At 40.6% G+C, this 17,546-nt stretch overlaps 1 protein-coding gene across 20 annotated transcripts in view; it reads left to right on the forward strand.

Annotated features, from left to right (window-relative positions):
- Positions 1-6,896: 6,896 nt before the first annotated feature.
- The window catches only part of LOC132900331 (NACHT, LRR and PYD domains-containing protein 12-like), a 664,923-nt gene continuing 654,273 nt past the window's right edge, over positions 6,897-17,546 (forward strand). For all 20 annotated transcript variants that reach the window (XM_060942350.1, XM_060942341.1, XM_060942358.1 and 17 more), the window contains exons 1-2: positions 6,897-6,986; positions 9,758-9,877. In XM_060942350.1, coding sequence (XP_060798333.1) covers positions 9,807-9,877 — 71 coding nt within the window. In that variant the 5' untranslated portion in view covers positions 6,897-6,986; positions 9,758-9,806. The remainder of the gene's footprint in view (positions 6,987-9,757; positions 9,878-17,546) is intronic.

Consider the following 17,546-nt stretch of genomic DNA (forward strand, 5'->3'; position numbering starts at 1 on the left):
TTAGTCCTCAGCCATAAAAGCAATACTGTAAGAGTAATGCTCTTATGAATACTTAATACTCCCTGACAAAGAGAAGCACATTCACCCGTTCATACGTCATGTTCAGGAACAAACTAATGTTAATGGCGCTGAAACAGCCACCGTCAAATGGTGCGGTTGGAGTCTTGTTCTCGGACTCGACTCGAAATTTTCTTTCATGTCTTGGACTTGAACACTGGGGACTCGAGACTGGACTTGGACTCGAGATTCAGTGACTCGACTACAGCACTGTTAGCAAGTGACTAGGCCAATATAACCAAATAAATAATTTTTCTTAAAACTAGGTGTAAAACTCTCAGTAATCTGTGAGATTTTGTGTTACTCTGATTTAGGAATCTGGAGCTGGTGTTTCCTTCAGTTTCTGCTCTGAGAAGGCTAAATACATTTATACTATCAAGCTTTAATAATAAATAATCTGCTAATTAATGTAAAGTTTCTTTTAGGTTAAACAAAGAGACTCTGTGTGCCACCTAGTGGTCACTCCACTGGAGGAATGGAGACAGACTCCTTGATAAATATAAATAAATCAAATATTTTATCAGTGATTCTTATCAGACAGAACTCAACCCCAAGGAACATAAACTGGTCTAAATCAAGTCCTTCAAATAAAACACAAAGCAAGCTTCAGTTTTACAGGTTTTGTGATCAGAATTTATTTGCAGTGATCAGGTCACGGTTACATTTTCACTTTTATCCGATATTAAGACAATTAATGATCTAATTTAATTTAAAAACAACAACAACAACACATGACTGTACCTGTGCATTCAATGCCCCGCCCACTGTCAACACTTCAACCAATTAACATAAGACAAAGATGACTGATGTACAACTGGGCAAATCAGAACTCTGTACTCAAAACAGGTACTTTCTTGGAAAATATTCTGATATTAAACTGAAAACAGAAATATTTGTTCCCAGGTTGTGATGAAGCTGGAGGTAGAGAACAGATGATCTTGTGCACAAGTCCTGCTCAGGGTGGAACACATTTTCTCACTGAGTGCTCAGATAGTCACATACATTTTACATCAAGATGTTTTTCAGTGGGGCGGCACGGTGGTGTAGTGGTTAGCGCTGTCGCCTCACAGCAAGAAGGTCCGGGTTCGAGCCCCGTGGCCGGCGAGGGCCTTTCTGTGCGGAGTTTGCATGTTCTCCCCGTGTCCGCGTGGGTTTCCTCCGGGTGCTCCGGTTTCCCCCACAGTCCAAAGACATGCAGGTTAGGTTAACTGGTGACTCTAAATTGAGCGTAGGTGTGAATGTGAGTGTGAATGGTTGTTTGTCTTTATGTGTCAGCCCTGTGATGACCTGGCGACTTGTCCAGGGTGAACCCCGCCTCTCACCCATAGTCAGCTGGGATAGGCTCCAGCTCGCCTGTGACCCTGCACAGGATAAGCGGCTACAGATAATGGATGGATGTTTCTCAGTAATTTTTGTGAGGGGGTGATTATAGGAGACTACCATTGCCAAAATATCTCTGAGGCCCTCTAGTGGCTGGCAACAGTACAATTTTTAACCACACCCACTCCCATGTTGGTGAATGGGAAAGATGTCTGTGAAGATTCTCAGTCATCCAGGTCATAGTAACTGTGGGTGGTGAAAGAGAGCAACTGGACTTGCTTGAAGATTCTTGAAGACGTTTCACCTCTCATCTGAAAGGCTTCTTCAGTTCTGTTTGACTTAGGCCCTGTCCACACGGTAACGGATTCAGGTGAATCTGATAAAATTGTTTATCGTTTCGGCCTGGCGTCCACACGGCACCGGCGTTTTGGGTGCCCCAAAACGAAATCTTTTGAGAATGGGTTCCAGAGTGGAAAGATCTGGCAACAGCGCCGTTGCGAAGTCGTCTGGATGAGTAGAACGGATTTGTTTACAATGACGTCACAACCACATGACTGTGAGTGCTTCACGCCTGGCATAGACATATAAACATAGACGCCGCCTTCCGCGTAGATCATACGTCATCCTTGCCGCCATATTGGATGGGTCAAAGCGGAGAATAAAGATGCCTCATTCATGTGCTGCGTTTAACTGTACCAACAGGTTTACCGTCCAAACGAGATCACATGGGATTACCTTTCACAGGTGAGACTGGGAAAATACTTTTCATTGTATTTGGTCATTATAATGTAATTTTACGAACAGATTTTTCTGACTTTGTGGCTAATATGAAGTCTCGTGCATAATAGTTTATGCGCATGCGTCCTTACTACTTCTATTGTTCTGGTGTCTCCGAAGGGACCGTCTTACAGCGCCCCTAGAGGTGTGGCATGTGTATTGCATCGTTTTCAGCAAGCGTTGCGTTGCCATATGGACCTGATATTTTACTGATCGTTGCCCATGTGGACGCGATATTTTTTTAAATAACATCTCGTTGCCATTGTTGTGTGGATGTAGCCTAAGGCCCTGTCCACACGGCAACGGATTCAGGTGACTCTGATACAATTGCTTATCGTTTAGGCCTGGCGTCCACACGGCACCGGCGTTTTGGGTGCCCAAAACGCAATCTTTTTGAGAACGGGTTCCAGAGTGGAAAGATCTGGCAACGTTGCCGTTGTGAAGTCGTCTGGATGAGTAGAACGGATTTGTTTACGATGACGTCACAATCACATGACTGTGAGTGCTTCACGCCGGGTAGAAGTGTAACGAATATCACCAGGAAAAAGCCTTACAGAGCACTAGTGAGAGTGAAACACGAGCTTGGATATTATTATTATTATTATTATTATGTTCAGTGTTAGTTCACAGTAGTAATGCAAGAAGCAGAATAGTGACAGTAATAGTGAAGCAAAAACATGCAATTGTACAAACACTGCAGCTCTACAGCAAAATATTCATTTATGAAATGGTCTGATTCTTAACACCAGTAGTGCCAATGATCTTCTCATTGCGATGCGATGCGAGTTGTCAACAAATCCTATAACTTGGTTCATGAAACGCGCTTACAAAATATTTTCACTGTGAATATTTATTGTGTAATGGTGCAAAGTGAGAGAGAGAGGGAGAGAGAGAGAGAGAGAGAGAGAGAGAATAGCCCTTACGGCAGAGTCAATCCCGCCAGCAAAAATAGGGAAAAAAAAAGGAGCGATCTCACCTCTTCAGATGATGGTTTAAGTCCTACAATACATTCCTCAAAAAGGGCGTAGAAGAGCAAATTAATCCATCAACGTGTAGCATTCAATTTATTCCGGACCATTAAAGACGCCGCCTTCCGCGTACGTCAGCCTCGCCGCCATATTGGATAGGTCAAAGCAGAGAATAAAGATTCATGTGCTGCCTTTAACTGTACCAACAGGTTTACCGTCCAAACGAGATCACATGGGATTACCTTTCACAGGTGAGAAACAACAAATTAATCCATCAACGTGTAGCATTCAGTTTATTCCGGACCATTAAAGACGCCGCCTTCCGCGTAGAATCATACGTCATCCTCGCCGCCATATTGGAAAGGTCAAAGCGGAGAATAAAGATTAGCTGCGTTTAACTGTACCAACAGGTTTGCCGTCCAAACGAGATCACATGGGATTACCTTTCACAGGTGAGACTGGAAAAATACTTTTCATTGTATTTGATCATTATAATGTAATTTTACGAACAGATTTTTCTGACTTTGTGGCTAATATGAAGTCTCGCGCATAATAGTTTATGCGCATGCGTCCTTACTTCTATTGTTCTGGTGTCTCCGAAGGGACCGTCTTACAGTGCCCCTAGAGGTGTGGCATGAGTATTGCATCGTTTTCAGCAAGCGTTGCGTTGCCATATGGACCTGATATTTTACTGATTGTTGCCCATTTGGACGCGATATATTTTTAAATAACATCTCGTTGCCGTTGTCGTGTGGATGTAGCCTAAGACATCATTTATTAGCCACCTACAATGCAGTCCTTGGCACACTTCCCACACAACTGAATGCACACCAAAACCCAGCTGTTTTCAGTGACTCACAGGAGGACAGAGAGAATCAGCATTCCATTGATCACCTTAACGGGCAATCCATTGACCACCCTAACAACTCTCGAGGCCGTTCACATCCAGCCCCCAGTGACCCACACCAACAGGATGACTCAACGACACCTTAGATGAGCTTTTCATCCATGAGAGGATAAATACCTTTTCCAGCCTGATGAGCATCAACAACGCTTTTTCTGAGGTCCTCAGAAATCTCCTTTGTTCGTGCCATGATACACTTCCACAAACATGTGCTGTGAAGATCAGACTTTGATAGATCCCTGTTCTTTAAATAAAACAGGGTGCCCACTCACACCTGATTGTCATCCCATTGATTGAAAACACCTGACTCTAATTTCACCTTCAAATTAACTGCTAATCCTAGAGGTTCACATACTTTTGCCACTCACAGATATGTAATATTGGATCATTTTCCTCAATAAATAAATGACCAAGTATAATATTTTTGTCTCATTTGTTTAACTGGGTTCTCTTTATCTACTTTTAGGACTTGTGTGAAAATCTGATGATGTTTTAGGTCATATTTATGCAGAAATATAGAAAATTCTAAAGGGTTCACAAACTTTCAAGCACCACTGTATCTGCCCACAGACACCCAGAACTGTAACGTCACTATTACTGATCGAGGAGCGAAAGTTTTTGTTCTCCCTGACTCCTGGTCACAGGTAACTGTGGCTTTGTCAGGACCAAGGCCGTATTAACTATATGGGCCTGCGGCACAGTGCCCAGGGGCACTAAACACTCACAGCCAGTGGGGGGGGCACCACATGAAAGAAACTTTAAAAATATTTTTCGTGAATGTTTGGACACTTAAAATGGTTATACACTTGACATTGTTAAATAGTCATATATAATTCATTATGAACACTAATTTCATAAGAACAACAACAATAATCATAATTCTGAGCAAGAGTGGCCTATGTGACCATTAACCCCCCTTTCCTCAACTTGTCAGTTGAGCCAGTCCACCTACGGTGAAATGTATCAATTTTTTAAAAACCACAGTAGAAATGAAAAATGGACAGACATCAATTGAGTGGTTGTGCAAAGAGAAAATTAAAAAAAGAGAAAGACTCCAGGCGTGTAGCTGCAATTAAAAATGTTCCAGTGTTAGATCTTTTTTTTATAAAAACATCGACAACTGCTGTCACTACCAGCACTGAAGCCGAAGCTAGTGAAATCAGCGATGCTAGTGAAGGAGATGGCCCTGCTAGCACTAGCCGGGGAGATGCTACAACCACAGCCAGTGTTAGCCGAGGGGTCGGCGACGACGAGGATCCCCTTGAGGAAGATGGGAGCGAGGGAGACCCCGGGGAGGAGGATATGTGCAAAGCCACTTTAAGCCAGGTAGAGATCAGTTCACACCATGGGGACGAGAAGGAAGACGAGGGTGTTATGGATGTCAACCCAGCGCAGCCGACGCCAGTAGAACACTTCTCTATTTCAGCTGATCCTGCGCTATGGGGAGAACATGTCTAGGTTCATACAGAACAGATACTCTTTGAATTGATACCCATATGTACATTGTACATCTGAATATGCCGTACTGGATGTTATTTGAATTTATATTTTGAATTGAGACATTTGAATATGGATAGAATAGAGTACGGATGCTTTGAAGGTTTTTATTGAGACATACAAATATATGCTGCTCGTTTTTGAATAAGACATTTCAATATGCCTACATGCATATCGTTGGTTGTTTTCAGTGAATTTGATGGGCTGATGTAGCCTACTGTACTTAATACATTTTCAATGAGGAAGAATGACCTTGTTTATGTGTACTATTGTTTATGTATATGCTACTATTTTTGACAGCAAAGGGCAAGGTTTGTGAGTGTGTGCAGGAGGTTACTGAACGCGTGCACACAGGATGGTGGTGGGGCACTTGAGGTATAGTGCCCAGGGGCACCGCATTGGCTTAATACGGCACTGGTCAGGACTCAAACTCATTATCTCTGGACACAGTTTAGCACGGGGCGGCACGGTGGTGTAGTGGTTAGCGCTGTCGCCTCACAGCAAGAAGGTCCTGGGTTCGAGCCCCGGGGCCGGCGAGGGCCTTTCTGTGCGGAGTTTGCATGTTCTCCCCGTGTCCGCGTGGGTTTCCTCCGGGTGCTCCGGTTTCCCCCACAGTCCAAAGACATGCAGGTTAGGTTAACTGGTGACTCTAAATTGAGCGTAGGTGTGAATGTGAGTGTGAATGGTTGTCTGTGTCTATGTGTCAGCCCTGTGATGACCTGGCGACTTGTCCAGGGTGAACCCCGCCTTTCGCCTGTAGTCAGCTGGGATAGGATCCAGCTCGCCTGCGACCCTGTAGAAGGATAAAGCGGCTACAGATAATGAGATGAGAATGAGACAGTTTAGCACTTTACATATTAATTAATAACACTGTACTTATCCTTTTCATTTAGTCGAAGTGGCATCTTTAGTTACACTGAACACTTTCTGGATAATCAAGTAACAAATGTTGAGTGATTGTGTAAGTGAAGAACATTATAGTTTATTAGTAATGTTTATCTGCTTTTACCAGGTGATCCATGTACTGTACTAGCAAATGTTCTTACTGTGATTATTGTACTCACACACTGAGAATCATCTGTAGTGTTTTGTAAATACACTTGAACTGCAGATTAATGTTGTGTATTTATTGCAGTAGAACTGATTCTGGAAGATTAATTTAAAGATGAGAATATTTATGAAGCTCCAGCTCCACTGTGCACCTGTTAAAAGTCAGGTAGAATAATTTACTAACTATAAAACACCAATCTAAGTTGTTGTTTGGATTTTGTGTGCTTCGAATGTAACCGTGTCATGGGTGTGAGAGAGCTTAAACCTGTTTGACGTGCCTGTTGTGTGACGTTTCCTCACTGAATTCATCTGTCAAAGTGAAAGAATTTCTGAAAGCACCAACACTCAGAAATGTGTCAAAGTTCCAGAAACAGTGAGAGTAAAGCCAGTGTAACGAGGATTGTTGACTAAAGGTAAAACATTTCTCTATTTTAATTTCTGATATGGAAAATGATTATACGGTATATTTCAGAAAATATGTGAAGTGAAAGTATTTAAATCTCCATCAATAAAAGCTGCTTGTATTGTGGAAATGTACTGATTATTCCAGTTTCTCTCCACGGATTAGGATGTGCAGAGTGTACAGTAAATGGGATCAGCAGTGTGATGATTTAATAAAAACCATCTAACGCTGACTCTTACTCAGGACACTGTGTTTGACAAATTCAAATTCAAAACACTTAATTTGTCCTCTAGGGGCAATTTAAAAGGAAGTCCTTTTGTAAGATTATTTGGAGAGACTCTTTAAAGAGTGATCCAAAGTAGGTTTTCCATCTCATTGGGTCTTTGATGGATGTGTCCTGGTTTTAGGTCGTTCTTTGGTCACAGAATGACATTCACAGAAAAATGTGGTAACTTTTTTTAGTTCCACTACTCAAGATAATGGTATTAAATAAAAATTTCACACTGTATGGGGTATCTTTTGACCCTAAAAAAGCATAGAAAAATTGACTTTGTTTAACTCTGAATGCAAAATATTTTACAAGGAAAGAAAAGTAATTAATAGAATTGCATCAGAAAAAACTGAACTTTCATTTCTTAGAATTCAAACTCAGATTTCTCTGAAGTGACACTACTATAATTGGGGTGATGATTTTTAAATACGGTTTTCAGTACATTTTGGCTTGGATTCCATACTTTTGCAATATATCACTGAGCTGATAAGTGAAGGCACTCTTAATAATTTTATAATTTTAGCCTCTGTGCTGAAGAATTGCCCTTTTGTTTCGTGTTTAGTTTGTTCCATTTCTCCCAAAACTGATTTTGATTAATGGATTATTTTATTTTTCTTCATGTCTGATGGCAGGGCCGGAGTGGGCCCTGTTTTCAGTCCGGGAGTTTAATTCACATTCAGGCCACTTTGAAATGGAGGAGGAATTTGAGTACATTAAAAAAGATAAAACAAATAACTGTTCTTTCACAATGCTTTTTATTTGGTTTAAATTCAGGTAGTGACAATGTATGTTGTTCGTCGTTCTCTGCATTACTTTAGGGTTAATAAAACTTCCATTACGCGGTAGTTTAATGACCACAAACATAATGCAGAGACCGACGAACGATTTCATCTAGTATGAGACGGGGCTCCACTTAAAATTGGATGGTGTGTGGCCGCGTGTCTAATCCACATGTACATTTATCTGTGTCACCAACATGTCCCAAAGTTCCTTAGTGAAAATATTTGAAAACACATCCAAAGGACATGCATCTTCAGAAATCGGCATCTTCGGCCCGGGTGTGGGAATGAACTTTTACGTTGGCGGCGAAATCCAGCTGACTGCCACTCCAAATAGCAAAGCAGCGAGTATGGCTGATTGTTTCGCGTTATTTAAGAATTACACAACACATTTTTAGTCACATAGTCTTAAAATAACGAAAGCACCCATCTCGCATGCATTTGAACCAATGCTTGTGCATTACATGCCGCATACGCCTCGAAAATAATGGCAAATCAACAACGCTGGGTACTCAGCAACCGGCAGATAAAGCGTGAGGGTGCATTAGGCAACTCAAAAATGGTTAAATGAAATGTAGGCTAAAGCAAGTGTTCGATTCTGCTTAGAATATTGGCATACGCATACATCTCTTCTAAGTTATATATTTAACAACAATTATTTAACATCAAATATGACTTCTAGGCCTGTGTGTTCATAACCACAATGTGCGCACGCCTGTGGAAATGCACAGTGTGACAGCGAGATGAAATAGGCTGGATGAGGAAATAACGCGCAACAGCACATTTGGGACCTGTTCATCTAAAATTGTTAATAACTGGGATGTAAAGCAATGTCCGGTTCTTCTTAGAATTAAGACATACACCACATCTATACCGTGTAAATTGCGAGATTTCACATGACATCAAAAAGCTGAATTGACATCGCAAACTATCGACACATTATAGGCCTAGCATAGACTGATAAAATCGACAAACAGGGTTATCATACTCCATATCGTTCGTAACCTACCAGCTGGTCTTGAGAACATATCTGTCAATTTGGCACATTTTGCTGCCACCCCACCTCCTTCCTTTTTTTAAGCTCCGCCCTTTCGGTTCCACCTGGCCTCTTCCTGCCCTCCATCACTGACGCGCGCTGTTTCGCGCCAATGTTGTTTAAGTTCCCCGCAATACAGAGGAGGAGTCTTGGACCAAACCAACTGCAATAGAGGGGAGGGGAGAATTTCCTTATTTGGTAGCGCCTATTTAATCTGCTGCGATGCTGTCGGCGTCTGGGCTGCCATGTGAAAATGCAGAGTGCAGTTGAATTGATGATTAATGCAAGAATAAGATCAGTGACCAAAATTAGTGAAAATTATTTTCCCCGTGCTCCAAGCAGGCCACCATTGATGGTTTGGGCTGGGGATGGTCCCGGCTAAATATAGGGCCACCCCGGCATTGTCTGATGGTAGTCCTGTTGTTTTTTTTCTTACAAATCATCAGTTTATAGCTCTTCATAGTACACAGTCTAACCTCAGTGTTTTGTGCTAGTTTGTGTTTTTGGTTATAGTTGCATTTCTTATCAAAACATTTTTCAATTTTGGACCCTTATTTATGATTTTGATTTGTAATACAAATTACAGCCACTTCTAAATGACACTGAATATTCAAAATAGTAAAACACTGCACACTATATAAATGTTGCTTGTGGTGTGTGTGTGTGTGTGTGTGTGTGTGTGTTTGCGTTTGCAGTGAAGCCCAGATAAAGAGATCAGACTCACCAGTAACCAGCTGTGTGTCCATGAAGAGCGATAACTCTATGATTGAACCACTAGAACTTAAAGAGAAGAGAGAATCATCACCTGTAGACAGGTAACAACTCCTTACAGTTAATTTGGTGCTAACTGAGATTCTTCCAGCAACCAGCGTTTAAAGAGCAGAGAGATTCCTCATCCAGACATGGGTAACACACATTTGCATGTACAACCCCAATTCCAAAAAAGTTGGGACAAAGTACAAATTGTAAATAAAAACAGAATGCAGTAATTTACAAATCTCAAAAACTGATATTGTATTCACAATAGAACATAGACAACATATCAAATGTCGAAAGTGAGACATTTTGAAATTTCATGCCAAATATTGGCTCATTTGAAATTTCATGACAGCAACACATCTCAAAAAAGTTGGGACAGGGGCAATAAGAGGCTGGAAAAGTTAAAGGTACAAAAAAGGAACAGCTGGAGGACCAAATTGCAACTCATTAGGTCAATTGGCAATAGGTCATTAACATGACTGGGTATAAAAAGAGCATCTTGGAGTGGCAGCGGCTCTCAGAAGTAAAGATGGGAAGAGGATCACCAATCCCCCTAATTCTGCGCCGACAAATAGTGGAGCAATATCAGAAAGGAGTTCGACAGTGTAAAATTGCAAAGAGTTTGAACATATCATCATCTACAGTCAGGGCTGTTGACAGCTTTGGCTGGGCCCGGGACAAAATAATCTGAGTGGGCCCCCCCCCCAAATAATCTGAGTGCCCCCCCCCCCCCCCCCACACACACACACACATACGCGCGCACGCACATCGCCACACAGCAACCACCCACACCCAACCCCTCTTTTCACAGTCTCCATTCACTCCAACCCTTAAATAACAGGTATTCCAAGCCCATTATAACAGTCAACCATTTTATTTCAACACTTCAACATATTTACAGTTTGAACATTTCCTTAGTCTGCAACTATTCAGGTGCGAAATGCAATGCGCCGGACTTTTGCTGTGGCAAAGTCGTCAATAAGGTCATTGAAGTCCAGCTTCTTTGCAAGTTCGCACTCTATAGAGAGCATAGCCAGCCCATTGAGCCTCTCCTGTGAGATGTTTGAGCGCAGGTAGTTGATAAACCAAAATGATTGTTTACGGGATGGAACTGGGCCTCAATGAGAACGGAGTTATGGCTTTCCCGAAATCTGAACATAGAAGCATCACCACTAGTGATGTGTACAGTGAGTTTTTCAGTGTATTTTTTTGTCTTGTTTTTCATAAACGTCCTTTCCGTACTCGATTTAGAATGTTACAAAAAAAATTGACACCCTCCCAACCACGTAACATTAACCTATCTGACCTGGGAGCTGACATGTTTATTACGGATAAACCAAAAGGATTACAACGTTCCCTGGATATAGAACTGGACCGAGAAGATTTCAAAATCTTAACGTGTAAGCAACAACAATAAAACAGAGGTTGTTTTATTCATTTAGGGCTTATTAGGCTACTTTCATTAATTGCGCTTTTCGTACAGGCCTATCATTTTTCACTTGAGCAAGGGAATTGTTTGAAGAGTATCCAGTCTAAGCGAAAGTTTAATGTTTTGCAACAGACTAACCTCAAAACACCCCATTCGTTACATTAAACTCTATCTAGCTGGCAATTTCACATGCCGTCGTATCTACACGGGATGATTTCCAACAAAATAAGGTTTAATTAACAAGAGGCAGCGTTCCACGGGCTTTCAGCTAACCGGAGTCCAGCTCAGCAAGCGTGCCTAAAACATTTGGATATGATTGCGGGCCAATGTGCTATTCTTTGCTTCATTGAGATATATGCAACACAGTGTTATTAAACCGATATGTTTATGAAATAATTCAATGCCCTGTGCATTTCAGTGTTCACTCAGTGTACCCTGCTATCCCCTACTTTATAATTATGAATGGCGCGTCGTGCGTGCTGGGGTTACATTACGGGGCTGGAAAAAAGTTATCTGTGTCTTACCTGGCTCAGCTGCCCCACTGCCTTCACCACCTGCTGCATCATCTGAATCTTTTCTAAAATATCTATGCAGTGAGCCCCTGAGGCTCTTGGCTTCTTCATCTCTTTTTCTCTTTTCTTTTCTTTGCTCCTGACTTGTGCATGTTGGCAAACGGGCTTGCACGCTTATTGTCGAAGCGTTATGATGGAATAGTGCCGTGTTATTTGGCGCCTTAATCAAAGACCAAACCATTTCTGCATTAGGGGTGGTAAGTGGGTTCTTGAATCTATTTTCGAAGACAATAAAGGCAAAAGAACCAGAAATCATTCATTGAATGCAAATATAGCACATTTTTCTCCCCCAAATCAACACATTTTGAAATGAAACAGAATGATTAATGGCATCTTCATGAGGGACCAGTTCTGGGCCCCCCCTCATGCCTGGGCCCGGGACAAAATACCCGGTTGTCCCCCCCTGTCGATGGCCCTGTCTACAGTGCATAATATCATCAAAAGATTCAGAGAATCTGGAAGAATCTCTGTGCATAAGGGTCAAGGCCAGAAAACCATACTGGGTGCCCGTGATCTTCGGGCCCTTAGACGGCACTGCATCACATACAGGCATGCTTCTGTATTGGAAATCACAAAATGGGCTCAGGAATATTTCCAGAGAACATTATCTGTGAACACAATTCACCGTGCCATCCGCCGTTGCCAGCTAAATCTCTATAGTTCAAAGAAGAAGCCGTATCTAAACACGATCCAGAAGCGCAGACGTCTTCTCTGGGCCAAGGCTCATTTAAAATGGACTGTGGCAAAGTGGAAAACTGTTCTGTGGTCAGACGAATCAAAATTTGAAGTTCTTTATGGAAATCAGGGACGCCGTGTCATTCAGACTAAAGAGGAGAAGGACGACCCAAGTTGTTATCAGCGCTCAGTTCAGAAGCCTGCATCTCTGATGATATGGGGTTGCATTAGTGCGTGTGGCATGGGCAGCTTACACATCTGGAAAGACACCATCAATGCTGAAAGGTATATCCAGGTTCTAGAGCAACATATGCTCCCATCCAGACGACGTCTCTTTCAGGGAAGACCTTGCATTTTCCAACATGACAATGCCAAACCACATACTGCATCAATTACAGCATCATGGCTGCGTAGAAGAAGGGTCCGGGTACTGAACTGGCCAGCCTGCAGTCCAGATCTTTCACCCATAGAAAACATTTGGCGCATCATGAAACGGAAGATACGACAAAAAAGACCTAAGACAGTTGAGCAACTAGAATCCTACATTAGACAAGAATGGGTTAACATTCCTATCCCTAAACTTGAGCAACTTGTCTCCTCAGTCCCCAGACGTTTACAGACTGTTGTAAAGAGAAAAGGGGATGTCTCACAGTGGGAAACATGGCCTTGTCCCAACTTTTTTGAGATGTGTTGTTGTCATGAAATTTAAAATCACCTAATTTTTCTCTTTAAATGATACATTTTCTCAGTTTAAACATTTGATATGTCATCTATGTTCTATTCTGAATAAAATATGGAATTTTGAAACTTCCACATCATTGCATTCCGTTTTTATTTACAATTTGTACTTTGTCCCAACTTTTTTGGAATCGGGGTTGTAAAAAATAAATCAAATCTCAAACAGGCAGAAAAAAAAAAGAATGAAAAAGACAGGACGGAACAAAAGGAGAGGGAAAAAGAATGAAAAAGGGAATATCATTTCAAACCAAATATTCCCAATCAAGTTAAAAGAAAGAAATTCAAGAATAAATCATTTTTATCCGCTCTATCCCTGACCTGAGGTTTGGATCAGCGCCGTTCTGCAGGAGCACTTTAAGGCACCGCAGTCCTTTTTCTGATTCCTTCCCTGCAGCCAGATGCACCGCGGCCACGCCTTCACTGAGCAGCAGGTTGGGTTCTGCACCTCTCTGCAGTAAATCCTCCACCGTCCTGTTACACCACAGAAGGAGACAGAGAAAAACAAGCAAGGGTTCACATAGGGCTGTGCGATATATCGAATATACTCGATATATCGCTGAAAATCCTGTGTGCGATACATAAAATTATTATATCGTAACTATCGAGTATTTTATGGTCATCTTCTGACTTGCGTTTGTTGTGTTTGTTTAAAACCTTTTCCGGTGGTTTTCTCCCTGTCCCTCAGGCAGTAACGCGAGAGGCTGCCAAAGGGGAAAGAAAACAAAAACGTCACGCACTCGCGTGACATCTCGGTGCTGAAAGGAACTTCCAGGAAGATTTTTGTGTTGCCAGATTGGGCGGTTTTAAGTGCGTTTTGGCGGGTTTTGAACATATTTTGGGCTGGAAAACGTCAGCAGTATCTGGCAACAGGCGGGAAGATTTCCTAGTTCCGGTTTACAGCGCTGACTCAGTTCGTGCAGTCGCTGGTGCGGGACTCCCTAAAGTGAATGACGCATGAAATGGAATGACGAATGACAGCTAGTGATTTGAACAATAAATGGTCCCTTGTCATTCAGATTCTTATAAATGGAATAACGATTGAAATCTTTAGTTTTAGACCTCCCTAGGATAAGATAAGTGGGTGGTTGGTGGGATATCAGCTTTTACAAATGGAATGACAGGGTTTCTATATGTATTGACTTACTTTGAGCTAATGTTGTCAGTGATATCACCTTTTACAAATGGAATGGCAGTGAATTTGGGTGGAATGACATACTTTTAGGTTATGTTATCGTTGATATCACCTTTTACAAATGGAATGACATTGTTTTTTAGGTGGAATGACATATTTGAAGCTAATGTTATCAGTGATATCACCTTTTACAAATTGAATGACATTGTTTCTAGGTGGAATGACATACTTTTATTTATTTATTTACCTTTGTTTAACCAGGGAAACAAAATCACATTGAGATAAATATCTCTTTTACAAGTGAGCCCTGGCCAAGGCAGCAGCACACATTACAATACAACACACAAGATACAAGAAAAACAGAAAAAAATTTAAATAAATATAAAATATAGAATACAATACAAAAGAAAATACATAAAACAAAATCAAAAATAAAACAAGTGCAAACAATTTTGCATGTGTGGTATAGTAAATACATAGAAAACAATGTATAGTTAAATAAATACATAAAACAAGATCAAAAGTTAAAAACAAGTGCAAACAGTATTGAATGTATGATTAAGATAAAATTTGAAATCGTTGACAGACATAAAACTAGCAAGTCTGAGTGATTTTTGAATCTCATTCCACGCAGCTGAGGCACAATAACTAAAAGCAGTTTTACCTAATTCTGTCTTCATTTTAGGGACATTTAAAAGAATGTAACTACTTGAGCGTAGATTATACCCTTGATTGCTAAAAGATAAAAGACTACAGATATACAAAGGAAACTGACCAAGTATCGCCTTATATACAAAGAGGAGCCAATGCTTATGCCGTCTAATATGTAATGATGGCCAGCCTACTAGATTATACAGTACACAGTGGTGCGTAGAGTGATTTTTACGAGATATAAATCTTAACGCGGAATGATAAACAGAATCTAAAGATTGTAAAAGTGCCTTAGTGGTGTTTCTATAAAAAATATCCCCATAATCTAGAACAGGTAAAAATGTAGCTTCTACCAACTTTTTTCTGGCAGACTGAGAAAAGCAAGCACTATTGCGATAATAAAACCCCAATTTTAATCTTAGCTTGAAAAGCAATTGTTTTACATGGAGTTTAAAAGATAGATCTTCCTCCAACACAAAGCCTAAATATTTGTAGGAGGAGACCAATTCTATGGATCTGCCCTGCAGCGTATAAAGAGTTGGTATAGAAGAAATACACTTCCGGCTCCTTGAAAAGATCATATATTTAGTTTTCTTATCATTTAATACCAATTTCAGTGATAAAAGATTGTGCTGAACCCTTACAAATGCTTCCTGCAGCTTTAAAATGCACCTGTCAATAGAGGGTGCAGAACAATAAATTACAGTATCATCTGCATACAAGTGTATACTTGCATCAGATAAATTATCACCAAGATTATTAATATATAATGTAAATAGCAGGGGGCCCAAAATAGACCCCTGTGGCACCCCAGTGTCAACATTAAGCCTGTCAGAAAGTAACCCCTTAATTTGTACCCTCTGGGTCCTATCATTTAGGTAGTTAGAAATCCAACCTACTGTGGACTCTGAAAGACCAATACTATAAAGACGTGATAAAAGGATCCTATGATTGACAGTATCAAAGGCTTTAGTCAAATCAATAAACACTGCAGCACAGGATTTTCCACAATCTAACGCACAAATGACATCATTTAAAACTTTCATAGTAGTAGTTACTGTACTATGGTTCTTTCTAAAGCCTGACTGAAACTTAGACAGAATGCATTTACTAACCAGAAAATCCTTTAGTTGTTCACTAACAATAGATTCAAGAATTTTGGCAATAATTGACAGCTTAGATATTGGTCTATAATTATCTAAAATGGTTGGATCGCCACCTTTCAGCAGGGGTACAACCAAAGCAGATTTCCAGACATCTGGGACAACATTCTGTTCTAGTGATAAATTGAAAATATAAGACAGTGGCCCAGCAATAATCTCCGCAGCTAATTTTAAGAAATAAGGCTCAATTTCATCGGGCCCTGCAGACTTCTTAACAACCAGATTTTTTAGGGCCTTTACAACCTCATTTCTTGTGATGGCTGAAAAGTTAAATATAGGACCATTTCTTCTCAAAGGAGGAGATAAGTTTGGTGCATCACTCACAGAAGATTCTTTAAAAATTGACCCTGAAGAAATAAAATGCTTATTAAAACTATTTACAATATCAAGCTTATTTGTAATAGACTGATCATTTAATAAAATATAATCAGGAAAGTCATTACATAATGTCAAAGGAGAAAGAAACTTTATAGTTTTCCAAAATTTAAGAGGATTATTAATATTTTGTGAAGTTTCATTTAGATAATAATCAGATTTTAATCTGCGTATCAGTGCTGTGCATTTATTTCTCAACGCTCTAAAAGCTACCCAATCCCTTTCTGAGTCCGACTTCCTGGCTGTGGCCCAGGCCAAATTTCTTTCATGAATAAGTTCAGATAATTCATTCGAAAACCATGAATTGTCACGGCCTTTTACTCCGAATTTCTTAACAGGTGCATGCCTGTTCACAATTTTCTGAAACAAGGTGTGGAAATACTGCCAAGCAATGGACACATCAGGTATTAACAATATCCTGTCCCAGTCAGCTAAAAACAGATCGTGCAAAAAGCCTTGCATATCAAACAGCTTAAAGTTCCTCTTTATAACAATCCTAGGTTTTGCTTTGGGAATTTTGCAGTTTCTTATAGCAACTATCGCACAGTGATCACTGACATCATCAGGAAAAACCCCAATATGAGTATACTTATGGGGTTTGTTTGTGAGTATAACATCTAATAAACTGGACTTGCTGGGATTCTTATGATTAAGTCGTGTAGATGATTCAATCAGTTGAGTGAGATTCACAGAGTCACAAAAGGCTTTGAACTGATCTGAGTTCGTTGACATCCAGTCCCAATTTAAATCGCCCAATAAAACAAAATCCTTGGTCAGTAGGTCAGTTAAGACAGCCGATAATGAGGATAGAGCATCACTAATAGCTGCAGGTGGTCTATAGCAGCCGACTAAACACAAGTGACAATCCTTTCCATATTCCAGATCAATAGCCAACAATTCAAACTGTTTAGGAAGAGAAACTGATTTAAGAACAGATGCGTGTAAGTTTGACTTAATATACAATGCAACCCCGCCCCCTTTACTTTTACG

This window comes from Neoarius graeffei, chromosome 16 (assembly GCF_027579695.1).
Source record: "Neoarius graeffei isolate fNeoGra1 chromosome 16, fNeoGra1.pri, whole genome shotgun sequence".
NCBI lineage: Eukaryota > Metazoa > Chordata > Actinopteri > Siluriformes > Ariidae > Neoarius > Neoarius graeffei.